At 46.8% G+C, this 27,715-nt stretch overlaps 1 protein-coding gene across 1 annotated transcript in view; it reads right to left on the bottom strand.

Moving 5' to 3' along the window:
• Positions 1–27,715, bottom strand: part of POLR1A (RNA polymerase I subunit A) — a 78,532-nt gene that overhangs the window by 13,512 nt on the left and 37,305 nt on the right. Inside the window, exons 15-24 of the mRNA XM_032880642.1 lie at positions 14,641–14,790; positions 13,313–13,496; positions 10,789–10,871; positions 10,514–10,672; positions 8,823–8,921; positions 7,600–7,752; positions 6,253–6,335; positions 3,758–3,923; positions 2,749–2,970; positions 1,649–1,863 (exon numbers count right to left, since the gene is read on the bottom strand). Of these exons, the coding sequence (XP_032736533.1) occupies positions 1,649–1,863; positions 2,749–2,970; positions 3,758–3,923; positions 6,253–6,335; positions 7,600–7,752; positions 8,823–8,921; positions 10,514–10,672; positions 10,789–10,871; positions 13,313–13,496; positions 14,641–14,790 (1,514 nt within the window). The remainder of the gene's footprint in view (positions 1–1,648; positions 1,864–2,748; positions 2,971–3,757; positions 3,924–6,252; positions 6,336–7,599; positions 7,753–8,822; positions 8,922–10,513; positions 10,673–10,788; positions 10,872–13,312; positions 13,497–14,640; positions 14,791–27,715) is intronic.

Genomic DNA, 27,715 nt, shown 5'->3' with positions numbered 1-27,715 from the left:
GCGCTATGAACTCTCCTTCTTTCTGGGCTTGTTTTTCCTAAGCAAATCCTGCTAATCCTTAAAATCCCACTACTGACCCTGGGATGACCTAAATGACACAGTACAGATCCCAGATGGGGGACTGAAGCTCTAGATGTCCCCACACAGACTATGCATATCTGCCCTGAGGACGGCACGCACCCGCTCTGCACCAACCACCGTAAGCCCCCCGGGCAGTGAGAATTTCTGAGCCTGCTATTCATGTTTTCTTCTGTTAATTCTTCTTTCCCCAGCTCCCACCGTGCAAACTAGAAAGAGGCTCACTAAGCAATTATGGGGTTACGGGTCAGGGAGGAAAGGGGAGGTGTCTGTTTTCTTAATTGTTGCAAACGGCTGCACGCCCCCTGGGAAACGTGCACACTATGCAGCTTTGTGATCTACGAACTGTTCTTCCTGTGAAAGCTGGCTCTTTCGGAACAGCCATGGGAACGCTGTACTATACAGCACATGTAACTTCGCCCTGAGCTTGCTGCTTGTTAAGAGGTCCCCTGTGAGAGTGACTGAGCAGAACTGGCTCCCCACCTCGGCCCTGCGAACCCAAGGGATGCTCCCCAGAGCTGACCTCTCCCCACTCCTGCTGCAGCACCAGCGGTCCTTCTGAGGGTCAGTGGCCAGTGCCCGGAGCTGCAGGGAGCCAGGTGAAGGGGGCGGGGTATCAGGGTCTTGGTTATAGGGAAAGCCCTGCCAGCCTCTGTGAGATCCCAGCATGATTTATTCTATCTGGGCCTCTCTGAAGCCTGACTAGAGAAACCACGTGAAGGGGCAAAGATAAGAGTGTCTTCCTCCCCTCCGGTTCCTCCACTCACACATTTGCCTTGACTGATTCCCTCCTTCCATCTGCAGTCCCCCTCCTGGACCCTGTGAGTCTCACGGGGTGCAGGACGAGCGGCCAGGCCGGGCCCATACTTTGGAGGTCTTCCAGCTCTGCAGGCCAGGCTTAGTGAGCTGAGTGAGATCCTTGGACTAGGGGACTGCTCCAATTCAAACCCTAGAGCATGCCTTCCTTGGGGGCACTTGTGATGTTTTAATCCAGTGTGGCTTCGTGCTAGTACGTGGCTTGGTGCTAGTACATTGCTGGCTTCCCACACACTCAGACCACAGGATTTTCCTACTTTTTGTTTATTGGTGAACAAGTCCAAGTTGAGGACTGCATGTGGTCCTTCTTGCTTAAGACTTCAGAATCCAAAGCTCAGAGGAACACCAGAGTCCTCACATGAACCCCTCAGGAAAGGCTGAGCCATGGTGTCACAGGGTCGTGAATGATTTGCCCTGGGTCACAGTCAGAAGCTGCTGAATGGGGAGCAGACTCCCTGCCTCTCAGTTAGTCGTGACCACCACACCGAGCTCGAGAGAGAGGTCATTTCTGCAAGCTCCCATGCGGCACAGCATTTTCTGGTCTTGGGCCAGATGGTGTATCCACTCCTGCCTCCCTGCTCTTTCCCGTCCTGGAGCCCTTTGGGCCTGCAAGGTTCCCTTTCTGTTTTACTTCCCTCCCTCCTGCTGGAGGCTCAAACCCAGGAGGCTGCCCTCCCTTCTGGAGTGGGTAAGGAAGGGCCCGGGAGGCAGATTCTCCCTCCGCACATGCCTTGTAACAAGTCAACATCATTACCTGTCAAGAGAAAGCTCTGATTTCTCGTAACTCTTCTCTGCTTGAGATGCCCACTCAACGCTGTAGTCATCCATCTTCTTTTCAAATGTTTCTGATACTGATGCAAAGTAGATGTCTGGGCGCCAGACAGCCAGACTGGGGTCAGGACAAGGAGCTGCCTTCTTCTGGTATTTTCTCCGACTCTGCTCATCTAACTCACTCCACATCTTCAAGATCTGAAAGGAAGTACAGGCCTCAGCCACATGGGAGGAAACCAGGAATGAGCTTGTCTCCCTGGGATATCCAGCAGGATAAGGACGATCACAGGCATGGGCTCCAAACAGGAACAGGGGAAGGAGACAGAACCAGACGGCACTGAGAAATCCGTCTCAACACTAAGGACCGGGGTCTTCCCAGCAAGTGCTGCCTGACCATGACTCTCTGAGCTCTTTATCCTGGCCATTCAAACACAGGCAAGGTGACCGGATGACCGTGAAAGTTAGCATCCAAACTGGCATTCTTTTTGAGTAGAATGGGGAACTATCATTGATAATGATAGGGTGAAAGGCAAAGCCAAGACATTCCTAGGCCAACCAGGACCTGTCTGTCCCTCAGCTGGGCTTTCACACACTCGATGCCCCAAGGCTATCCCACAGCAACTGCTTCAAAACGTTCTCCCTGCCTCCTGGCTGCCAGCTTGGTTTGCTGACTGGGACACCCCAGCAGCAGAGGGAAAGATGGGAGAATAGTGAAGCTGGGCATTTATCCCCTGCCCTCTCTAAGAAAACTCTGAATAGGCTATGCCTCCCTACTGCCCACCTCATCCCACCCTACAGCCACCCTCTCCATTCCTGGCGGGCGCTCTCCCTATTTCTGCCCACCTGGGGTAGCTGAGGACCCAGGTTACCAGCCCCAGTCAGTTTCCCCAAACCCCGCCCACACCCTTGTGAAGTCCCCTCCTTAAAATCCTATTTGAGGAATTTATTTCATTTTGTTTCCTAACAGTGAATACAGCCAGATTATACTATGACACCCACTATTAGGAAACTACCCTGTTTTGTCAACCCCTGACTGAGGCCTATATGCTCCATACACTGAGGACACAATCACCCCCAAGTCACCTGGTGAGTCCCAAGGCTGCGACCATTCTGGTTCCCACCCTCAAGGTTCAAGGCTTTCACAGATGCTTGAATTTTCTGTGAATAACTCAAGAAGGCGCCTTTTCTCAGAAGGGTGTTGGGATGCTTGCTTTGCCATTTTTTGATGGCTCTGAAGTGTCGGAGAGCTTTCTGGGGATCTGCTCTGGATAAAACCTCCTGGAGATGCTTTGATTTCATTATCACCTAAACAAAAACACACATACGAGATCCACATCACACAACTTCACAGGACCATGATGGTCTGTGTGGTGCCCTCATGACGCCCCTCAGTGAGGGTGAGCACCCACTGACGACCAGGGCCCTCGCTGCCCTCGCTCCAGAAGCCAGGTGGGGGAGTTTCTAGGGAGAAACGAGGAGAGGAAGTGAAGGTCAAAGCTTTGGGACAGGTGCCAGGATGGGAAGGAGCCAGCGCCGGACCATGACCTTCAACTCTGCCATCTGCTGCCTGGCCACGGTCATGACGGCTTCGGCATTGGACTGCAAAATGGGGTGACCACTCAGTCGCTGGGGATGGGCATTTCTGAGGCAGTAAGGTACTGTATGCAACCCCCGCAGCCTGGGTGTCAGCTAGGCCTGCGTGCAAACACAGGCTCTGCCGCACGCCAGCTGGTTCTCACGCTCCACTACCCGCGGCCTCGGCTGCACAAGAGACAGAAGAACACCTACAACCCCAGGCCATGGTGCGGATAAAAGCGGACAGTGTTCACGGCACACTGTAGCTTAGGGCCCAGCACCTGGCAAGTGGCCCCGGATGGCAGCTGCTGTGCCAGAGGCACGCATGCTCTCTGCCATCTTGTGACGAAGGTCCCAGAGCGGGTATGAAAACGTCAAGCACTTCAAATCATTGAACGGTGCTTTATAACCTTTCCCCACCCTGCCTTGCAATAGCCGCCCTCACCGCGTGGCAAAGCTCAGGGTGCGAGGCCCGCCATGCAGCCCGGGGCCCCACCACTGGGGCCGGGCCTACTACCTCGTAGTTGCTGGCGAGGAAGGGGAACTGTTTGGGCTGCAGGAACTGCGTCTTGGGGATATCCAGGCCGTCCTCCCCGTACAGGAACTGGACCACGCTGCCATCACTGTCGCGCACGGTCAGATCATACTGGACCACCAGCCCCTCCAAGTGCTTGATGATGCACCTGTGTGGAGACCAGGGGCGGTGGACGACGGAAACGGGGACTGCTGCTCTGCAGGCAGCCGAGCCAGGCTCTCACATTCCAGGTTCTGAGGTATGGCAGCTCCGGGTCAGGGTCTGCGCTTCCTCATGGTTCTCTGGGAGGAGGAAGCTGCAGCCATGTGACTGAGAGCCTGGCTGCCACTCCTCGGCCCTGGCTCCAACGTCCAGCCCCAGCAGCTGGGACTGCTGCCTGTCTTTCACTGCCCTGCAGCATAGCACTCCCCAAGGACCAGTATCTTTAAGGCAGAAGGGATGCCACCCCGCCCACTGCTTCCCCAGCATGGTTAGCCCAGAGATTGGCCTGGGGAACGAAGGGGACATTGGGAACTACATGCTGATGTGCTCACTGTAACCTGGCGCCCCTTTTCCAATGTTCCCAGCGGTCGGCTGTCTCCCTCGACCTCTCTCCCTGCTAGCTGGTGCTGGCTGCTTAGCTTACTTCTGGTCATTCTGCCTCAGACTCTTCCAGCCATCTTACCAGGAGGTTTTCTGGTAATCACTGCTCCCCCAAGCTCCAAGCACAGACCTCAGTGTTAGTCACCACCCTCTTCTTGGCACCCAGCACCGGGCCTGGCAAGGCTGGTGCTGAAAATGCCAGAGGGCAGGCTGTGCCCTCTGCTCCTTACCCCAGGGCTCTAGCTCTCTGCACCAGCTATGGCCCTGCAAGGCTGCACGGCCAGGCCTGTCCTGACCAGCAGGTCTTGTCTTTAAAGGTCCACTAGATGCGGCTCCTTGAATACCCTGCTGCTGACAGCCCCCGCCACCCGTTTTCTCTCTCCTCTCTGTCCACCGTGCCCTGGTGCTGTCACTCAGGCCTGCAAACTCAGCCAGGTCTGTCTGCCGCCCCCCTGCCTCCTCTTCCTGTGTTTCAGCCCATGGCTCTGTCTTCGCCCCACCTGCTTCTTCCTTTCCATCGCTACTCTTGGGGGACAGCCTTCGACGTCTGGCTGGATCTCCACCACAGCCGGGCTGGCGCCCTCCAGTCCATCCTGTCTGAAGCACTGCATGTGACCTCTGCCCCAAGCCCCCACAGGCAGGTGGATCCTGGGGAGGCTTGTGCCCTTCCCCCCAGTGGCTGCCGCCGTTCCGTTCCAAGCGGGATTCCATACATCCTCCTCCTTCCCCCACTGCATTTAATTGGCCTCAGGGACTCCCGCCTCACACAGGGACTCCCCAAACCCAGACTTATTTGATCATTTGTTTCTTAGCTTTTCCTACGTTACACATGTATTGTTGAGTGATTACAGAAATGGCAGGTGGGGTGTAACCCCTGCTCATTGAGGGAAGTGGCCACGTGATCCCTGCTCCTGAGAGGGGAGTTCACCCAGGTACCCCGGCTCCCCACCGACCAGCCATGCAGGGCTGCCCACCCGCCCTTCCCTTTCCCAGCCCAACCCCGTGGGCTGCAGCCTTGGGAGTCAAGGGGAAGGGGACCAAAGCATGGGATGCAGCTTTGGGGACTGTGGGACACAAAAGCAGGGGGATAGGGCTGGAGCACACAGGGAAACCTCTGAGGGCAGGATAAAGGAGCTCTGCCTCCTTGTCTGGCAGTCACCCGAGGTCCCAGAGAACAAGACTTCACACCACGCCTGAGAGGCATGGGGATTTCTTGTTGCCATCTCCTCCATTTCCTACCACCACTTCTCCTGGCACAGGCTCTCTGGGCTCACGAAGAACCACAGCCAGAGCTTCCCCAGGCTGCACTCCAAGAGAGGGGAGGCTGGCGCACAGGTACCTGCCATCCTGTTCTGCCGACCACTCCGGAGTCAGGCCTTGTTCAGCTTTAAGCATCACTCCTTCCCACCTGCCCAATGGGCCAGTTAGAGTGGCTACTTACTCCCTTTCCTCCCACACAGGAGAGAAAACAAGCAGGTCTGGGCTGGGGAACCCCAATGTGACACCTGCATCTGGGGAGACAGTAACACTAACTACAAACTCACAGGCAAGGCCCCTGGGACCGGAACCCTCTCTGCACTGTCCCGGATGCTGAGCCCTCCCATGGCAGACGACAAGCTCCTTACTGCTCCAGGCCTTTCCCTGGATCCACAACCTCCCCTGGGGAAGTGGGGGGTGGGGGCAGAATGACAAACATGCAGAACACAGGGACCTTCTGCATAAACCTCCGAGCTCATGCTCTATCGATCGGTTAGAAGGGGAAAAATGTCCACTATTTTCTGTCTCAGGCACCCATGGTGGGGTCTTTAAAAAGTTTTTTCATCCAAAGGGACTGTAAGTGAACTATCAGTGACAACGCACAAGATGACAGAGGTGACAGAGTAGGGGCTTTTTACCTTTGGAGGTAGCCAGAGCGGCTGGTTTTCACAGCGGTGTCCACTAGCCCCTCTCGCCCGGCCATGCAGTGGAAGAAGAACTCCTGTGGGAGAGGCGGGGCCGGGCCCCAGAGGAGCAGTGACGCAGGGTGCTTCTGGAAGCAGCCATGTCCGAGCTCCCACAGCTGATGGGCCCACCGTCGCCCTCCCCTATGGTTACCTGTGTCTCCCCTTGCCCGAGAGCGGAAGGAAAGTGAAGTCTGGGTACAGGAGCCAGGAGCTCTCCCTGCACTCATGCATTCCAACCCTAGCCAGGCACCCTACTTTCCAAGTGGAAATGCCACCAGGGCCTCGTCACTCTTCCATGCAACCCACATCCCTGAATTCTCCCCACAGCGTCACTGGAGGCGCACAGTGCTTTCCAGACATTTTCACCCACCCACTGCAAAAAACACACTTGCAGTAGTCATCAGCAAATGTAGAGATACACACATGCACAGAGACAGAAAACTCAAAACGATAACTTTATGAAACTATCCCATCCCTTGGATGCTTTCTTCACCACCCCGTTCTGTTTTATTGCTCAAAGAAATGACAGTCACTGTCTATTATAGTGATTTCATGATTCACTAGGGACCAGAGTTTAAAAAGTTCTGGTCTAGATCCTCTCTCCTGCATCCTTTTCCAGAGGCCATGGGTGGTCACAGCCAATGTGGGACTGGTGAGGAGTAGTCGGTGGACTTGAAACCAAGGGCCGGTCCTGTTCACAACCTGGTCTTAGTTGTCTGACCTTACAGAGATGTACCAATCAAGGAACAAAAGGAACTAACATCCAGAAAGCCATTTCTGACAAATATAATGAGAAAAGCTTTTTCTAATGGGAGAAATCTGTTGCTGACCGAGAAAGAACAGGCATTTGCCACAGCTACTGGATTTTCCCACCGTGAAGGAGCCATGGGAGGAACCCCATGGTGGGGGTTCATGAAACCAATCTCTGTGATGTTCCCTTTGGCAACACAGAGTACCCAGGTGAGGGGCATCCCCTTCTCTGGCTGCCTTCCAAGTAGGTGAGAAATGGTTTCAAGAGGGGTATGGCAGGAAAAAGTGGAGCTGGGATTGGTCTTACTCATCTCTCCACTTCTTGGCAAACACCAAGCACTCACTATTGCCAGGTCCCGTGAAAGCTCAAGCATTACAATGGTGAACACACAGGATCCTCGGGGGCCACAGGGCCTAGTGAGTCAGCAACAAATGGCTTGACATTTATTACTCAATAGTCCTTGCTCAGAGTTGTTGGTAAAGGTCACGGGCCTCCTACCATTGAGCCTGGCAATGAGAAGAGACACGAGGAAAACCCAGAATACATACAGGAGGCTTGATGCCAGTGAGGAATCTGCCAGTGACGAAACCGCCGGCCCTGGGGGTGAACTCATAAGGCTCAAAGCAGGGCAGTGACTTGCCAGATGCCATTAAGGGGGGTCTCCGACCTTCCAATTCAATTTGGCCCAGCAGGCATGAGATCTGGAAGAAAGGAAGCCCAAAGCAAACTCAAGATCCACACGTGTGTTAAAGCTTTGTCCTAGCAAAGGAGGGAAGGCCTGCTCTGGAAGGAAGACTGTGTGGAAACTGGTTTGTGAAGTCCATGCTAGATTTTCACACAAACCAGAGGAGCTCGTGTTTCAAGAAAAGAACTGTGTTTTTGTTTTGTTGACTGATCAAAATTTGACATGTCTGGGGTCACTTGTAAATGGGCTATGTTGGTAAAAGAAGCCATGTCTCAAAATCATCACCTTCTACCTGTAAGGGTCCCAAAGGCCCTAATGGAGAAACTGAGGTCTACAAGAAAAAGGAATTTATTGTGATCCTTAAATTCCAAGGCCAAAAGGGAATAAAAGCATCTCTTAATATTCATGGGGGTAAGGGGATTTCACTTTAGTCAAGGGGGCTTCCTGATGGCATTCAGCCTTTTAAGCCCATTTCTATATGGCTTTACACTCACAAAGGTCCTCAGGACTTTAAGAAGAAATATTAACATCTGTGAACATGCAGCCACCTGAGGAGGTGAAGGGTCTCGAATCAGAGGTCAAGAAACCTCTAGGACAACGCCTATAATGTAATGATAAATGAAAAAAGCAGACCACGACGGGATCTCAGAGAAGACTGACCATACACGCGCACGCATTTGCATTGGTGCTTGTTCCTAACGTTGAGGTGTTAACAGGGGTTGTCTCCTGTACCGATTTCTGGATGCTTTTGTATTTTGTAGTACTTGTCCTAGTTTATATGGAATGTGGATCCTTTTAAAAAAATCAGAAAGAGGGGTGCCTGGGTGGCTCAGTGGGTTAAGCCTCTGCCTTTGGCTCAAGTCATGATCTCAGGGTCTTGGGATTGGGTCCCGCATCAGACTCTCTGCTCAGCAGGGAGCCTGCTTTCCCCCTCTCTCTGCCTGCCTCTCTGCCTACTTGTGATCTCTCTCTCTGTCAAATAAATAAATAAAATCTTTAAAAAAAAAATCAGAAAGAAATCTGAAAATTGCCTCCTGCCATGACCCCACCCTTCTGGCAAAGCAGCCAGCCTGCCTTTGCCCACACCTGCATGGTGTTCACAGTCGACCCTTTGGCTCCAGACTGCACCATCATCTGCAAGTTGTTCTCTGGGAATTGTCTGTGCAGGCCAAATGGCATGCACGCCTGCAGAGGAAATAAACACAGCGAGTCAGTGACTTCACGCCTTTCTGAAATCCCAACATAATCCCAAATCACAAGATAAACCCAGGATGCAGAAGCAATAAACTCATACTATTTACCCAGAGATAAGTGTCAAGTCCCACTCGAGGTAAGAAGTCTCATTTGGCAACAATCCTTTTGCTAGAACCCCTGGAGAGAAGTCTAACGAGATGGCCCCACATGCTGCACTGTGCTGACCCCCTCCGCCAAGAAGCCCAAGGCTCTTATCACGGGCCAATGGGGACAAAAAGGGAGAAGCAGAGGGGCCAGCATATACAGTTTGTGATCCTATAAAACAGCGGGTTCAAGAGAAAACCTGAGGTGTACCCTTATAAATCTGCCCAGCAGACACGGCCTCGATTCCCGCACTCCTGGCAGCGAGGACCAGTGTCCACGTCACACTCACATTTACCAACACACTGCCTGAGCACCACATGGGAGCCTCTCCTTGGCTCCAGGGCCCACAGACATGAGCAAAGCCCTCTTTGTGGAGCTGGAGGAGGCGGTGACAGGGCCTCCAAGTCTATTTCAGCCTCTGCCTAGGGATGCAGAGATCCGGACCAACACAGGAGATGTGTGTGTTTGGGGGGCGGGGGAAAGGGGATGTGTGGTGCGGGCGGTGGGAAGAGAGGAGCTGGAGGGACAAGAAACAATCCTGAGATGCTTCTGAGACAACGTCCCAGCATTCTCAGTCATGCCCCGAAGCTGAGCCTCCTGGTTTTCTGAGAGGTGCTAGGAGGGCTCCTCTGAAGAAATCCTCTCAAGGATGACAAGAGGTCTTGTTCTTGGCAGTCTAAGGGATGCCGAGAGCCAGTGAAGAGGACACCAGGCAAACACTGACTCTTGTCGAGCACTGGCCTTGCCTTCCCCCTCCTCTTCCCCAGCTCTGGGGCAGGAAGGTGCAGAGCCCAGGCTGTGGTCCTGGCCTGTCCAGGGACTTCCCTCTCCTTTCTCTGTTGTCCAAGAACTGGCTTGATGGAAAAAGCAGACGGGGACTCCAGAGTACTTCCGGAGTGCTCCTGCCGTGCTGAGAGTATGGTGTAGATTAGCTCCTTAATCCTCTCAGCAACCCTGTGAGGTAGGTGCTCCTCATATCCCTACCTCCTGGTGAGTGAACAAAAGCACAGACTGGCTGTATCACTTGCCCAAAGTCACACAGCAAGTACATGGCCAAGCCAGGACTTGAACCCACACCTCCACCCCTGGCTCACCTATATAGCAAGCACCAGTGGTATTTTTGGTCCTCCATTTGGCTCCTCCACTAAATAGTGGCCCCAGAGGAATTATTCACTCCCCTTTGATTCAGTCACCCCCAAATCCAAACATTTGAAAAGAAAAAGTGCAAAGCATTCCCTCTCATCATTAACTGGTTAAGAGAACGAAGTCCTTGATTCTTTAAAACAGTGAATTCTACACATCCCACCTCACATCTCACCTAGTTAACTGTCAAAAAGCCCAATTACTCCAGAGAGCCCCAAGTGAGAATCAAAATGTAATTTTTTTAAAAACCAGCATTCAAAATGGTGGCGATAAGTGCACACACTCGCTGGGCTAACCTTGTTAATCTCATTGCTGTAATGGTTCACTTCCTCCTTGAACTTCAGATCAATCATGTTAAAATCCCTCTGGTCTTTGCCCAGATGGGCATCCTGCCATTTCCCTCGGACCTCATCACATGATGCAGCTTCTGGCAGGTTTAACGCAGCCCTGACAGCCTACAAGGAGAAAAGGCACAGGTCAGAGGCAGCAGCCAAGGGAGGAGGGCGTGGGTTTCGTTCCATGGGAGCCCCAACCCTCTACCACAGGCCATAGCCACCCATGCCCTCCTCACCCGTGGCCCACAGTGGGTGGACTCTTCAATGACCCTGTGTCTCTTTGCATCCGCCTTTGGCTTCACCAGAATGTCTTCCACGCCTGGGGAGTAAGACAGACAAGCGTGGGTAGGACTGAAACCAACCTGTCGTAAGCTCAGTGAGGTCACAGCATGGTGGGCACTGCCATGAACACAGCAATGCGGACACCGACCTCCCTGGTGAGGGCCTGTCACCAGCTGTGAAGTGCTTCCCACAAGCAGAGCATCCTAATCACCGTTTTACACATGACCAAACAAAGGCTCAGACTTCAACTACCTGCCTTGTGTTACATGGGCAGTGAGTAAACCCACGGCCATGTCACAAACCTGTGCTCTCAGCCAGCAGCTCTATGAACACACACTGGATGAATGGGCTGGGGGTGAAGACGAGGTTTCCGGGTGAAAAACTGGGAAGGAAGAGAGGCAGGGAAGGAACAGCCTCGTTTTGATTCCCAGGAGTGACAAGTCACAGGGCTCGCGGGCACAGGCACGCACCTGAGCCTGGGTGACAGGGACCACCACTGCAGGGTCTGCACCAGGACAAATGTCATTGCAGTTAAACCTTCCTCCTGGCTCCAAAGGAATGAGGAAGTCCTCACCTTGGGCAGGACATCTTTCTACTTCATCCTCCAATCAACTATTTCCTGTCTATATGTGTGAGTGCCGCTGGACACTAGAACTCCCTCAGCCGAGATGGGCACTGGAGGAAAATCAATGGCTGCACTGTTTAGAAGCTGAGCTAAAATATCTGAATTCCCAATGCCATATCCTGGAAGCCTGAGGGACTCTAAAGAACGTGTACGAGCAGGAGGGGAAAGAAACAGTCCCTTTGTGAGGAAGCCGTCATCACAGAAGTGGGTTCTTCCATGGGGTCGGCTCCCGGTCGCCTTGCTGTCCCTTCACTGACCCCTGGCTGTAAGGCTGAAGAAAAGGCGACTTCCCTTGGCCGCCCTTTCCCCAGAGCTGTGTCCAGCTTGGCCCCGCTCCCTTTCTCCACCTTGCGGTCTCTGGAAGGCCTTGGCACTTGAGGGCTGATTTTCCCTGCAACTCGTGCTAAGCAGAGCTGCGGAGGGCGGGGTTTGTTGGGTGTGGTCCCTTTCATGCTCTGGGTGTGGCAGCTTCCTCTACTTCTCATTTTTAAAATTGTTTGTTCAAGGGCCCTCTACACAATAAAGTGAAAAGCAGGAGACAGCCTACATGTTTAATTATAGGAACTGGTCAAATAAACCGCGGCACCAGTACACCACTAGAATAATCCATAGCTGAGCATGTAGGCTTATATTAGGATATTTACAAAAGGAGATTTATAAATATATTCCATAATGGGGAGGAAAAGATCACCAAACTGTGTAGGGTAGGATCTCACTTTTTCCTGAATGTGTTTATACTGGCGAGTCTAGAAAGACAGCAACAGATCAAGAGAATGGTCATCTCTGATGACTGAATGCTGGGTGACTTTCAACTGCTATCGGGTCTGTACTTTTTATTTCTCCAGTTTACCTATATCCTGTAATTAGCAGGACCCACTGCAGCGAGTACATGAGCTCCAGCTGAAGCAGGCCCGAGGCCTCCCGGGGGGACTTCCACCATGTCCACACACACATAAGCCTGCAAAGTGGAGTCCTACTCCCACTACTACGGTATTATGAACCTGACAACTCCAGCACTCGCTGTGGCTCAAGCTCGACATGCAGCAGGTCCCCTGCTCCTCCCAGGAACACCGCAGAAAGGCTCAGAAAGTAATAGCACACTTGCCATCCTTCTCAAAGCCAACTTGCTAAAATGGTGTGTGCTCAGGCGCCTGGGTGGCTCAGTTGGTTGGGTGACTGCCTTTGGCTCAGGGGTGACAGTCTCCGGCTCAGGTCATGATCCCGGACTCCCGGGATTGAGTCCTGCATCGGGCTCCCTGCTCCATGGAGAGTCTGCCTTCTCCCTCTGACCTTCTCCCCTCTCATGCTCTCTTTCTCTCTCAACTAAATAAATAAAATCTTTAAAAAATAAAATAAAATGGTGTGTGCTCATTTCCAGGAAGGAGAGAATGTAGCTCCTCTGCCTAGGTTAGGATCGTCCCAACAGGTCTACCCCAACATGGTGTTTCTCACAGTGCTGACGCCCCTGCGACGTGGGGAGGTGTGGACAGTTCTGACAATAGGGAAGGCCCTTTGTGGAGCACAGAGTGCCCAGGGCATTCTGGAAACACACTCACAGGAGAGAATGGAGGTGGGTTTGAGTGGGAAAAATCAGTCTCAGGGACAGAAAACCAGAGGCTGGGGTGGAGAATGGAATGGGGACTGAGGAGCCGGAAGAAACGTTGGGTGGGGGAAGGGTGGAAAGCATGGGAAAGGACCAGGTCTGTGACATGGTGGTGGCAACCGAGAGAGGACATGGTTATAGAAGGAGCCTGTCCCTCCCCTGGAAGCTGCTAGTAGAGTCAGGGAGACATCCCGATGGCCGTGCTGGCCAGGAGAGAGGGGAGCCCCAGGGCCACTTGCTGAGCACTCACCCAAGGTGAAACCTCTGTAGAGCTGCAGGTAGGCGGTGAAGAGGCGGGCCAGGCAGGTGAGAACCTTGCCGCTGGTCTCCCCACCATAGATCTCATAGCAGCAGTGGACCAGGCCATAGGCGGAGCTCCCATAATGCGCCTTGTCCAGCACCCCACACAGCAGTTCCCCTTCTCTGATGATCACCTGTGGAGGGGACAACCACCAGTGCTGGACTGGAGGAGACCCCTCTTGTGTGAGCCACCCCCTCCTTTTCCTGTGTTTTATTAACCTTATTGTGTATGTCCCTCCACAGTAACCTGCCTCAGGTTTTTGATAGAAAGGAAGATGCAGGGAGTGATGAATCACTAAATTCTACTCCTGAAACTAATATTACACTATACTAACTAGAATTTAAACAAAAACTTGAAAAAAAAACAAAAAGGAAATATGTAGCTTATGAGTGGAACTAATATATTTTTTTCTAAATAAAGGAGAGGAGGACATAAAGACCAATATTTTTCAACTATGTTTGCTAGGGACTATTACCACCCCCACCCCACCCCGCCCACACACAGACATTTTGTTTTCTTGTCTCCCTGCAGCACAACCCCACCCATACTGACTGGAGGTCAAGTACCCTTTCCAAGGACCTTATGACTAGAAATGAGAGCATCTGGAGTATAAACTCTGTGAGCACAACCTTGGCCTAGGTACTTCCTCCCTTGGACTCTACAAGTAAGAACAACATAAGCTTTCTAACATCTTCTCAGGCGTTTGCACTTTCCAAAGTTGGGTTAAAGCATCAGAAGCTAATTAAAGGAAGGACTGCTAGCCGCATAATGTAGCACACATTAAGCCCTTGATCTCTAAAGGGAAAGAAAAACAGCAGCTTCAGTTCTAAATGGAATGTCTGCTACATCCTGTGACAAAGCACTTGTGAGCTGGGCCTTAAGGCTGGAAGTCTTTAGTGTGGGGCCACTGTCTGGCTGACTTGCAGGAACACTGTTTCCCGAGGGCTGGAGCTGGAAGGTGTGGAACCTCACAGCACATCTGTGAACTTGAGCTACTCAGGGGTCTCAAGGGAAAACACAGGTTCTGCGTTTCCAAGTTTTGCAGAATTGAGTCCAGAGGCCTTCTGCTTTCCAAGTGGTTGGGAGGTTTATATTGAGGGTCAATGCTACCAATCAATTCTGACCCTTTCTAAAACCAAAAGTGACACCCATTTGGGCACAACTCCCTCTCTTGAAAACCACGACACCTGATTCTCCCTTTCTCTGTCTCTGTTTTATATCCATTTGTCTAAACCTGAGACTAGATGTCTCCAACCCGCATAGCTAGGCAGCCACACCTGGGACTCGCACATGGAGTCAGGGTTAAAGCCAGGAACAGGCCGAGGGGACTCCTGTACCCAGGCTTTGCCACTGATCTTCGCCTTTCCCGATAAGCTCAGTGGGACGTGGTCTTCTGGGATTATGTTTATGAGCAGTGTTGACACAACCTGGAAAGAAAAGAAAGATGATGCTGATTGTGGGGAGAAAAGGGGAGTTCCCTTTTAGGACAACCTGTCCCTATTCATCCCCAAAAGCCAGACAACTCCATTCTGATGATCTGTAGGTGGAGCAAGAAAACCAGATATTTCCACCTCTGTGGGACAAGTTGATCTCAGCTGTTCTCCACTTACATGGCGTAAGAAGGGGCTTAGGAACAGAAACAGACATACACCATTAAGAATTTCACTGGCACTCTTATTTCCTGAAATAAATTCTTTTTTGAGAGAGAGAAGCAGACCCCCTGACTAAGCAGGGAGTCCCACTCAGGGCTCGATCCCAGGACCCTGAGATCATGACCTGAGCTGAAGGCAGATGCTTAGCTGACTGAGCCACCCAGGTGCCCCTCCTAAAATAATCTTTAAAGTGAACAATCTTCTAGAACTGAAGATGAAGTCCCTGAATAGACCTAAAGGACGGAGAAGAAAAAAGTAAACTGCTGTGGGGTCACAGTAGAGAAAGATTTGAGTACGTAGTAAAAAAGTAAAAGCAATGACAGCAGGGTTGAGAGATGGTGGGGGTCACAGCGCTGTCCTCTGCCAGAGGTCAGCCCCAACATGATGTCAGTTCCAGGACTGAGGCAAAGGTTGAAGAACACTCTTCAGAGGCATCCTTATTTCATCTTTAGGCCACATCAAAACGGATGAGTCACCAAAATTATGGTCAATAACATCCTCCCACAGAAGAGCTTTGACTTTCCGGTGGGTGCAAAGGAAGGAAGGGAGAGCTCTCCCTCTGAAGGGCTTCACACATGAGGCCTGGATAATCTGACTGAGAAGCTTCAGAGATGAGAGGATGTTGCAGTGTCTCTGGTCCACCACTGACTGGTCACATACCAAGGGGCAAAATGACTGTGCTCTTCGGGTTAGCAGGAGACATAAAATCCACCTGTTCTTTCAGCAATGCTCTACTGAGTGCTTACAGCGGGCCCGGTGCTGGGAAGAGTCACGAATGAATCAGTCTGCCTTCACTGGAACCTTCATTCCCAAAGGGGATTGTCCTTGGAGGAAAACAAAACAGGGAAGGAGAACCCCAAGGACAGCAAGAGGGGAAAGGGGAAGGAGTATTCAGGGTTTTCAGTAAGACGGGCAGGGAAGGTCCCGCCAACAAGGTGGTGAGGAAGCGAACCATGCAGAGATCAGACCATGCATTTCAGGTGGGAAGCTTTTAGTCTGAGTGAGAAGGAAAGCTGTTCGCTAGGTTCTGATCACAGGAGTGACACGATCTGATTTTACTTTTTTAACAGGCCCACCTGTTCCAAATACATTGGTCTAGACACTGAGGCTATGTAAATTTCTCAGAGAATAAGCCCACAGAGTGACACTGACAAGAAGGACCAGGACTTTAGAAGTGGTTATTAAAGCTGAGTGAGGAGCACTATGGGATAGTCTCCATGTGAGGAACACCACAGGATCCACTGGTTACGTGACGGGCAACCTGACGGCTCCCACCCAATTAGCTTTTACAGAACTAACACCAGAAATAAAGTCATTCGACTGGGATTAATCATGGCTACTGAGAGACTGGGGAGTCTTTCCTTCCTTTGCCTCACCTGGGTGCATCACGGTGGCCACCCACTCAATAAGCCACTGCTAACTGGAGGTTAGGAGGGGCGATTTCTCAAGCAGCTGCTCCACTGAGAACCCAGGCGGGGGCAGCTGCGCCTGGGTATAACCATGACTCCAGAGCGGGGCACAAGCACACATTCCCAAAGATGTAGCAGGCAAGGTGCAAAGAGGCCAGGGCAACAGGCATGTGGGCTAAGGAGGGGCTGGGAGCCACCAGGAAGCATCAGTAAATAGCTCTTTGTACACCTGCACCAGACCCCACAAAGTGGCGTCTTTATGTAACATCTTTAAAGAAAGCAAACAACACTCTGCCTCAACAGAAGATGACCGGTAGGGCCATAACCACACTCTCCAGAAGGCTAGCACTGCCAGACAAGGGAGAGGGAAGTAAGACAGGAGGGTGAGGCTTCCCTGCGAGGCTGACCATAAGCTAGCTGCACCTCAACTAAATCACCACAGCGTGGACTGGCAGGCTGGGCACAGTCAGGATAGGAAGTCTGTGTGCAAGGTGCGAGCACACACAGCCAATCATCAGAGGACAAGGAAATACGACCCGCCATCTTGTCTATAAAAACAAGAATGCAGAAGAAGCAAAGCACTTGACAAACTCCAACAACCTTTCATGATGAAAATACGCAGCAGAACAGGAATAAAAGGGAATGGCATTGACCTGATAAGAAGGCACCTATGAAAAACCCATAGTTAATATACTCAGTGGTTGGGTCACCTGGGTGGCTCAGTCAGTTAAATGTCCAACTTTTGATTTCAGCCCAGGTCATGATCTCCCAGTTACGGGATCCAGCCCCAGGTCAGGTTCCATGCTCAGTGGGGAATCTGCTTGAGATTCTCTCTCCCCCTCTGTCTCTCCTCCCACTTGCAGACTCTCTTTTCTCAAAATAAATATTTTTTTTGAAGATTTTATTTATTTGCCAGAGAGAGAGAGAGTACAAGCAGGGTGAAAAGCAGGCAGAGGGAGAAGCAGGCTCCACACCAAACATGGAGCCCCATGAGGGTCTTGATCCCATGACCCTGGGATCATGACCTTAGCTGAAGGCAGATGCTTAACTGAGACACTCAGGCATCCCTAAATAAATCATATCTTAAAAAATGCATACATATATACTAAACAGTCCAAGACTAGACACTTTTTGCCCAAGATCAGGAACAAGATAAAAGATACCTACTCTCACACTTGTATTCAACAATGTACTAAAAGTACTGGCCAGGGCAATTGGGCAAGACAAAAAAAAAATAAAAGGCAACCAGATTGGAGAGGAAGAAGTAAAACTACCTCGGTTTATAAATGACATGATCTTTAGATGGAAAACCCTAAAGAATCCACAAAAAAGTTATGAGACCTAGTAAATTACTAAGCAAAGACGAAGGATGCAAAGGTCAACATGGAAAATCTACTATTTCTGTACATTAACGATGACAATCTGAAAATGAAATTAACAAAATAATTCAGTTTAAAAAAGTATCAAAAAAGAAAATACTCAGGAATAAATTTGAAGCAAAGAAGTATTAAAATTCATACGCTGAAAAGTCTAACACAATGTTGAAAGAAATTAAAGAAAATCTAAATAAAATGGAAAGACATCAGGGATCAGAAGATTTAATATTGCTAAGATGGCAAGGGTCCCCAAATCGATCTACAGGTTCAGTGCAAACCTTACTGAAATTCCAACTGCAAGTTTTGTATAAATGAACACGTTGATCCTAAAATTTACAAGGAAATGCAACAAACTTGAATGACCGAAACAATCTTGAAGAAGAACACAGAAGACACACACTTCCAGATTTCAGTATAACAAAGGACACAATGATGGCATAAAGATTGACATATTGATCAATGGAAGAGTCCATAATGTGGAGCAATTAGAATGCTCAGGCATTGCTGGTAGGAATGTAAAATTGTACAGCTGTTTGGGAAAACAGTTTGGTAGTTCCTAAAAAAAGTTAAAAATGCTCAGGCATTGCTGGTAGGAATGTAAAATTGTACAGCTGTTTGGGAAAACAGTTTGGTAGTTCCTTAAAAAAGTTAAAAATAGCATTACCATATGACCCAGCAATTCCACCCTTAGCCAACAGAACTGAACTACATCGTCACACGAAAACTAGTACATGACTATGCATGGCAGCTTTATTTAAAATAATCAAGAGGGGAACAACCTATATTATCCATTTATCACCTGACTAACAAAATGAGCTATTTCCATACAATGGAATATCATCCAGCCATAAAAAAGAATGAAGTCCTGTTCATGCTACAACATGAGTGGATTTTCAAAGTATTATATTAAGTAAAAGAAGCAAGTCACAAAAGGCTACATGTTGTAAGGTATCAGTTACATGAAATGTCCAAAAGAGGCAAATCCACAGAGACAGAAAGTGACTACATTGGAATGAGGGAGGGAGGAATTGAGACTGTTGATAATAGGTACGGGGTTCCTTTTAGGGATGATGGAAATGTTCTGGAATTAGCTAGTAGTGATTGTTGTACAACACAGCAGGCACACTAAAAATCTTTGAATTATACCCTTTAAAAAATCATAAATTTTAAGTTAAATATGAATTACATCTCAATAAGAAAAACACAGAAGTCAAACAAGAGGATTTTAAGCTTCTTCCTGTGATAACATTCTAGAAATGTTTAATTTACTTTCTGGTCATAAAGTATTATGCTAGGGAGAAAAGACCACCTGCAACCTGTTCTTAAACTGAAGGGTAGACAGCAGTATCTATGAGAATTGTAAGTGGATTTTTTTAATACTAAGACTCCACTGAACTTTAAAAATGTTTTAAAAATTAAAAGGATTTCTTAAAAAAAAAAAGACAAGTTTTGAAATGTATATATCCTTTGACTTGGCAATCACACTGCTAGGAACTCATCTCAAATACAAACCAAAGAAAGTGCATGAGTGTAAACTAAGTGGGTGCTCACCACAGCACTAGGTAAAATAGTAAAAACCAGGTAACAATTTAAATGTCTGCCCAAAAAAGCCAGTTAAATCAACTATGGTATATCCATATCACTGGATACAACAGAGAAGGGGTTAAAAAGAATGACATGGATCTACAATATGTCATTAAGTGAACTAAAAACATCACAAAGCAATTTTAAGAAAGGTCCTACCCGGGAGGAGGGGTCAAGATGGCGGAGAAGAAGCAGGCTGAGACTACTTCAGGTAGCAGGAGATCAGCTAGATAGCTTATCTAAAGATTGCAAACACCTACAAATCCAATGGGAGATCAAAGAGAAGAAGAACAGCAATTCTAGAAACAGAAAATCAACCACTTTCTGAAAGGTAGGACTGGTGGAGAAGTGAATCCAAAGCGACGGGAAGATAGACCACGGGGGGAGGGGCCGGATCGCGGCAAGCGGCGGAGCAACGGAGCACAAAAGCAGGACTTTTAAAAGTCTGTTCCGCTGAGGGACATCGCTCCAGAGGCTTAACCGGGGTGAAGCCCACGCGGGGTCAGCGTGGCCTCAGGTCCCGCAGGGTCACAGAAGGATCGGGGGTGTCTGAGTGTCGCAAAGCTTGCAGGTATTAGAACGGGGAAGCCGGCTACAGAGACAGAACCGAGGAGTGAGCTCAGAGCTCGGGGTTACCTTGAACCGGTCACAGGCTCGGTGAGCTCTGGGCGCGGCCGGAGGCCAGGGAGACGGGAGTAGGTGGGCGCTGTTCTCTGAGGGCGCACTGTGGAGTGGGGCCCCAAGCTCTCGACTCCTCCAGGCCGGAGACAGGGAGGCCGCCAGTTTCATTCCCGTCCTCCAGAACTCTACAGAAAGCGCTCAGGGAACAAAAGCTCCCGAAAGCAAACCCAAGCGGATTACTCAGCCCGGCCCTGCGGTGCAATTCCGCCGGGGGCAAAGACACTTGAGAATCACTACAACAGGCCCCTTCCCAAGAAGATCAACAAGAAATCCAGCCAGGACCAAGTTCACCTACCAAGAAGTACAGTTTCAATATCAAGAGGAGCAGCGGAATTCCAAGGGAAGGAGAAAGCAAAGCACGGACCTCATGGCTTTCTCCCCATGATTCTTTAGTCTTGCAGTTAATTTAATTTTTTTTTCCTTTTTCAATTTTTTTTTCTCTCTTCTTCTGCTAATTTTTTTTAACTTTTACCCTTTTCTTTTTTTTTTAACATTTTTTAACTAGTTTATCTAATATATATATATATTTTTTTCTTTTTTATATTTTTTCTTTATTCGTTTTCTTTTTTTCTTTCTTTTTTTTTTTTTTCTTTCTGAACCTCTTTTTATTCCCTTTCTCCCCCCTCACGATTTGGTATCTCTTCTGATTTGGTTAAAGCATATTTTCTTGGGGTCTTTGCCACCCTTTTAGTATTTTACTTGCTCCTTCATATACTCTTATCTGGACAAAATGACAAGACGGAAAAATTCACCACAAAAAAAAGAATAAGAGGCAGTACCAAAGGCTAGGGACCTAATCAATACAGACATTGGTAATATGTCAGATCTAGAGTTCAGAATGACGATTCTCAAGGTTCTAGCCAGCCTCGACAAAGGCATGGAAGATATTAGAGAAACCCTCTCCGGAGAGATAAAAGCCCTTTCTGGAGAAATAAAAGAACTAAAATCTAACCAAGTTGAAATCAAAAAAGCTATTAATGAGGTGCAATCAAAAATGGAGGCTCTCACTGCTAGGATAAATGAGGCAGAAGAAAGAATTAGCGATATAGAAGACCAAATCACAGAGAATAAAGAAGCTGAGCAAAAGAGGGACAAACAGCTACTGGACCACGAGGGCAGAATTCGAGAGATAAGTGACACCATAAGACGAAACAACATGAGAATAATTGGGATTCCAGAAGAAGAAGAAAGAGAGAGGGGAGCAGAAGGTATACTGGAAAGAATTACTGGAGAGAATTTCCCCAATATGGCAAAGGGAACAAGCATCAAAATCCAGGAGGTGCAGAGAACCCCCCTCAAAATCAACAAGAATAGGTCCACACCCCGTCACCTAATAGTAAAATTTACAAGTCTTAGTGACAAAGAGAAAATCCTGAAAGCAGCCCGGGAAAAGAAGTCTGTAACATACAATGGTAAAAATATTAGACTGGCAGCAGACTTATCCACAGAGACCTGGCAGGCCAGAAAGAGCTGGCATGATATATTCAGAGCACTAAACGAGAAAAACATGCAGCCAAGAATACTATATCCAGCTAGGCTATCATTGAAAATAGAAGGAGAGATTAAAAGCTTCCAGGACAAACAAAAACTGAAAGAATTTGCAAACACCAAACCAGCTCTACAGGAAATATTGAAAGGGGTCCTCTAAGCAAAGAGAGACCCTAAAAGTATCAGAAAGGAACAGAGACAATATACAGTAACAGTCACCTTACAGGCAATACAATGGCACTAAATTCCTATCTCTCAATAGTTACCCTGAATGTTAATGGGCTAAATGCCCCAATCAAAAGACACAGGGTATCAGAATGGATAAAAAAACAAAACCCATCTATATGTTGCCTACAAGAAACTCATTTTAAACCCGAAGACACCTCCAGATTTAAAGTGAGGGGGTGGAAATCAATTTACCATGCTAATGGACATCACAAGAAAGCAGGAGTGGCAATCCTTATATCAGATCAATTAGATTTTAAGCCAAAGACTATATAATAAGAGATGAGGAAGGACACTATATCATACTCAAAGGATCTGTCCAACAAGAAGATCTAACAATTGTAAATATCTATGCCCCTAACGTGGGAGCAGCCAACTACGTAAACCAATTAATAACAAAATCAAAGAAACACATCAACAATAATACAGTAATAGTAGGGGACTTTAACACTCCCCTCACTGAAATGGACAGATCATCCAAGCAAAAGATCAACAAGGAAATAAAGGCCTTAAATGACACACTGGACCAGATGGACATCACAGATATATTCAGAACATTTCATCCCAAAGCAACAGAACACACATTCTTCTCTAGTGCACATGGAACATTCTCCAGAATAGATCACATCCTCGGTCCTAAATCAGGTCTCAACCGGTATCAAAAGATTGGGATCATTCCCTGCATATTTTCAGACCACAATGCTCTGAAGGTAGAACTCAATCACAAGAGGAAATTTGGAAAGAACTCAAGTACATGGAGACTAAACAGAATCCTTCTAAAGAATGAATGGGTCAACCAGGAAATTAAAGAAGAATTGAAAAAATTCATGGAAACAAATGATAATGAAAACACAACGGTTCAAAATCTGTGGGACACAACAAAGGCAGTCCTGAGAGGAAAATATATAGTGGTACAAGCCTTTCTCAAGAAACAAGAAAGGTCTCAGGTACACAACCTAACCCTACACCTGAAGGAGCTGGAGAAAGCACAAGAAAGAAACCCTAAACCCAGCAGAAGAAGAGAAATCATAAAGATCAGAGCAGAAATCAATGAAATAGAAACCAAAAAAACCAATAGAACAAATCAATGAAACTAGGAGCTGGTTCTTTGAAAGAATTAGTAAAATTGATAAACCCCTGGCCAGACTTACCAAAAAGAAAAGAGAAAGGACCCAAATAAATAAAATCATGAATGAAAGAGGAGAGATCACAACTAACACCAAAGAAATACAGACAATTATAAGAACATACTATGAGCAACTCTACGCCAACAAATTTGACAATCTGGAAGAAATGGATGCATTCCTAAAGACACCTAAACTACCACAACTGAACCAGGAAGAAATAGAAAACCTGAACAGACCCATAACCAGTAAGGAGATTGAAACAGTCATCAAAAATCTCCAAACAAACAAAAGCCCAGGGCCAGACGGCTTCCCGGGGGAATTCTACCAAACATTTAAAGAAGAACTAATTCCTATTCTCCTGAAACTGTTCCAAAAAATAGAAATGGAAGGAAAACTTCCAAACTCATTTTATGAGGCCAGCATCACCTTGATCCCAAAACCAGACAAGGATCCCATCAAAAGAGAGAACTACAAACCAATATCCTTGATGAACACAGATGCAAAAATTCTCACCAAAATACTAGCCAATAGGATTCAACAGTACATTAAAAGGATTATCCACCACGACCAAATGGGATTTATTCCAGGGCTGCAAGGTTGGTTCAACATCCGCAAATCAATCAATGTGATACAACACATTAATAAAAGAAAGAATAAGAACCATATGATACTCTCAATAGATGCTAAAAAAGCGTTTGACAAAGTACAGCATCCCTTCCCGATCAAAACTCTTCAAAGTGTAGAGATAGAGGGCACATACCTCAATATTATCAAAGCCATCTATGAAAAACCCACCACAAATATCATTCTCAATGGAGAAAAACTGAAAGCTTTTCTCCTAAGGTCAGGAACACAGCAGGGATGTCCATTATCACCACTGCTATTCAACATAGTACTAGAAGTCCTAGCCTCAGCAATCAGACAACAGAAGGAAATTAAAGGCATGCAAATCGGCAAAGAAGAAGTCAAACTATCACTCTTCGCAGATGATATGATACTATATGTGGAAAACCCAAAAGACTCTACTCCAAAACTGCTAGAACTTGTACAGGAATTCAGTAAAGTGTCAGGATATAAAATCAATGCACAGAAATCAGTCGCATTTCTCTACACCAACAACAAGACAGAAGAAAGAGAAATTAAGGAGTCCATCCCATTTACAATTGCACCCAAAACTATAAGATACCTAGGAATAAACCTAACCAAAGAGGCTAAGAATCTATACTCAGAAAACTATAAAGTACTCATGAAAGAAATTGAGGAAGACACAAAGAAATGGAAAAATGTTCCATGCTCCTGGATTGGAAGAATAAATATTGTGAAAATGTCTATGCTACCTAAAGCAATCTACACATTTAATGCAATTCCTATCAAAATACCATCCATTTTTTTCAAAGAAATGGAACAAATAATCCTAAAATTTATATGGAACCAGAAAAGACCTCGAATAGTCAAGGGAATATTGAAAAAGAAAGCCAAAGTTGGTGGCATCACAATTCCGGACTTCAAGCTCTATTACAAAGCTGTCATCATCAAGACAGCATGGTACTGGCACAAAAACAGACACATAGATCAATGGAACAGAATAGAGAGCCCAGAAATAGACCCTCAACTCTATGGTCAACTCATCTTTGACAAAGCAGGAAAGAATATCCAATGGAAAAAAGACAGCCCTTTCAGTAAATGGTGTTGGGAAATTGGACAGCCACATGCAGAAAAATGAAATTGGACCATTTCCTTACACCACACATGGAAATAGACTCAAAATGGATGAAGGACCTCAATGTGAGAAAGGAATCCATCAAAATCCTTGAGGAGAACACAGGCAGCAACCTCTTCGACCTCAGCCGCAGCAACATCTTCCTAGGAACATCGCCAAAGGCAAGGGAAGCAAGGGCAAAAATGAACTATTGGGATTTTATCAAGATCAAAAGCTTTTGCACAGCAAAGGAAATAGTTAACAAAACCAAAAGACAACTGACAGAATGGGAGAAATATTTGGAAACAACATATCAGATAAAGGGCTAGTGTCCAAAATCTATAAAGAACTTAGCAAACTCAACACCCAAAGAACAAATAATCCAATCAAGAAATGGGCAGAAGACATGAACAGACATTTCTGCAAAGAAGACATCCAGATGGCCAACAGACACATGAAAAAGTGCTCCATATCACTCGGCATCAGGGAAATACAAATCAAAACCACAATGAGATACCACCTCACACCAGTCAGAATGGCTAAAATTAACAAGTCAGGAAATGACAGATGCTGGCGAGGATGCAGAGAAAGGGGAACCCTCCTACACTGTTGGTGGGAATGCAAGCTGGTGCAACCACTCTGGAAAACAGCATGGAGGTTCCTCAAAATGTTGAAAATAGAACTACCCTATGAGCCAGCAATTGCACTACTGGGTATTTACCCTAAAGATACAAACGTAGTTATCTGAAGGGGCACGTGCACCCGAATATTTATAGCAGCAATGTCTACAATAGCCAAACTATGGAAAGAACCTAGATGTCCATCAACAGATGAATGGATAAAGAAGATGTGGTATATATACACAATGGAATACTATGCAGCCTTCAAAAGAAATGAAATCTTGCTATTTGCGATGACGTGGATGGAACTAGAGGGTATCATGCTTAGCGAAATAAGTCAATCAGAGAAAGACAACTATCATATGATTTCCCTGATATGAGGAAGTGGAGATGCAACATGGGGGGTTAAGGGGGTAGGAGAAGAATAAATGAAACAAGATGGGATTGGGAGGGAGACAAACCATAAGTGACTCAATCTCACAAAACAAACTGAGGGTTGCTGGGGGGAGGGGGGTTGGGAGAAGGGTGGTGGGGTTCTGGACATTGGGGAGGGTATGTGCTATGGTGAGTGCTGTGAAGTGTGTAAACCTGGCGATTCACAGACCTGTGCCCCTGGGGATAAAAATATATTATATGTTTATAAAAAAGGAAAAAAAAAAAAAGGTCCTGCCCGTTAATCTAGCACATGAAGGCAGTTTAATGAACTTCTTGCCATATTCAGAGTAAGTTAGGGTAGTCCGAGAAAAATACAGACTGCTTGAAATAATGGAATTCCCTTTGGAAGGCCTGGTGGCTCATTCAAAGTAAGCCATGTTCACAATCAGTCAAAAAAGGTCCAGGTACTTGGTGGTCACAAAAGCTCATGCCTCAGGTACAAGGATGTTACAGATAAAGAGGTTTAAAATATAAGTTCAAAACTGAATGTCAAATTTAATCATGAATCATGGTTCTCCTGAGTAGGTATAATATCTCATTCTTAATTACTTTCTATGAGAGTACGTGTGGACATGGAGAATAGGGCTGGGACGGGAGGGAATGTTTCCTTTTTCCCTTCAGATCACTGTGTTCTTGTTTAACAACAAATTCTGTTACTTCTACAGTTAAAAAGAATTTGAAAGGCACTTATCTAATAACTGAATTCAGGAAGGTTGCTGAATACAGGGACAATACACACAAATTAATTGTATTTCTACATCTACATAATTAGAAAATTTAATAAACAATGCCATCTATAACAGCAATACCTAGAAATAAATTTAATGAAAGATATGCAAGACTTACATAATTGAAGGACATACTATGTTCATAATTTGAAAGATTCAATACTGTAAATATGTTGATTCTCCCTAAAGTGATCTAAAGGTACAATGTAATCCCAATAAAAATTCTAGCAGGTATTATTTTTGGGGAAATTTATAAGCTGACTTTAAAATTTATATGGAAATACACAGGGCCAAGTATATGCAAGACAGTCTTGAAGAACAAAGCTGGAGACTTTTACTGTCAGAAATCAAAATTATAAAGCTACAATAATTAAAATAGTGTAGTACTGGTACAACGGAATCAAACAGATCGGTGGAACTAAATAGAGTCCAGGAAGAGACCCACATCTATGTGACTAGTTGATTTATGACACAAGAGATACTAAAGAGAAGTGGAAAAATGCTGGTCTTTTCAACAAATGATGTTATATTAACTGGAGAGCCATATGGGGGAAAAATGGAATCCCCTACCTTATATCGCACACACCCACAAATATCAATTCCACGCAGACAAGTAAACCTAAGTGTGGAAGGAAAACAGTAGAGCTACTAGACAATGACACAAGGGAATATCCTGATGCCCTCAGGACAGGCACTTATACAGGATTAGCTTTGAACAGCACATGCTGGTGAATTATATTAATAAAAAAGCTCTGATCATTAGAAAACAGCACTGGGTAAAAAGGCAAAAATTTGGCAATGGATGAACACAAGAATATATAAAAAAAACCTCTTACTTATTAATAAGAAAATGTCATGGAATAGAAAACAAGAAAAGGACTCCACTAAGCACTTCACAAGTGATGATCCCCTAATGGCCAATAAGCATATGAAGACGTACTCAACCTCACTTATCAGTAAGAAAATGCAAGTTAAAACCATAATAAGGTGCTACTACACACCCATCTGAATGGCTAAAATAAAACTAATGGAAACAAATGGTACAATAATTCAACTTCCGCTGAGCATAGGAAGTAACTAGAATTCTCATGCCCTGCTGGTAGAACTATAAAGTGCTATAAGCACTTTGGAAAAATGTTTATTAATAAATCTATTAATGTTAAACATAGATCTTATGATTCAATAATTTGATTCCTTGGTATCTAGCCTACAAAATCAATGTGTATGTTCCACAAAAGATATATTCAAGAATGGTGATAACCCTATTTGTAATAGCCAAATGAAGAAAAGCCACATGTTGCTGGAGTAAAAGAATAAATATATGATGG

Source organism: Lontra canadensis, unplaced genomic scaffold, assembly GCF_010015895.1.
Source record: "Lontra canadensis isolate GAN:19392208 unplaced genomic scaffold, GSC_riverotter_1.0 scaffold71, whole genome shotgun sequence".
Classification (NCBI taxonomy): Eukaryota; Metazoa; Chordata; class Mammalia; order Carnivora; family Mustelidae; genus Lontra; species Lontra canadensis.
The sequence above is the reverse complement of the archived record's forward strand: the minus strand, read 5'-3'. Positions and strand labels throughout refer to the sequence as shown.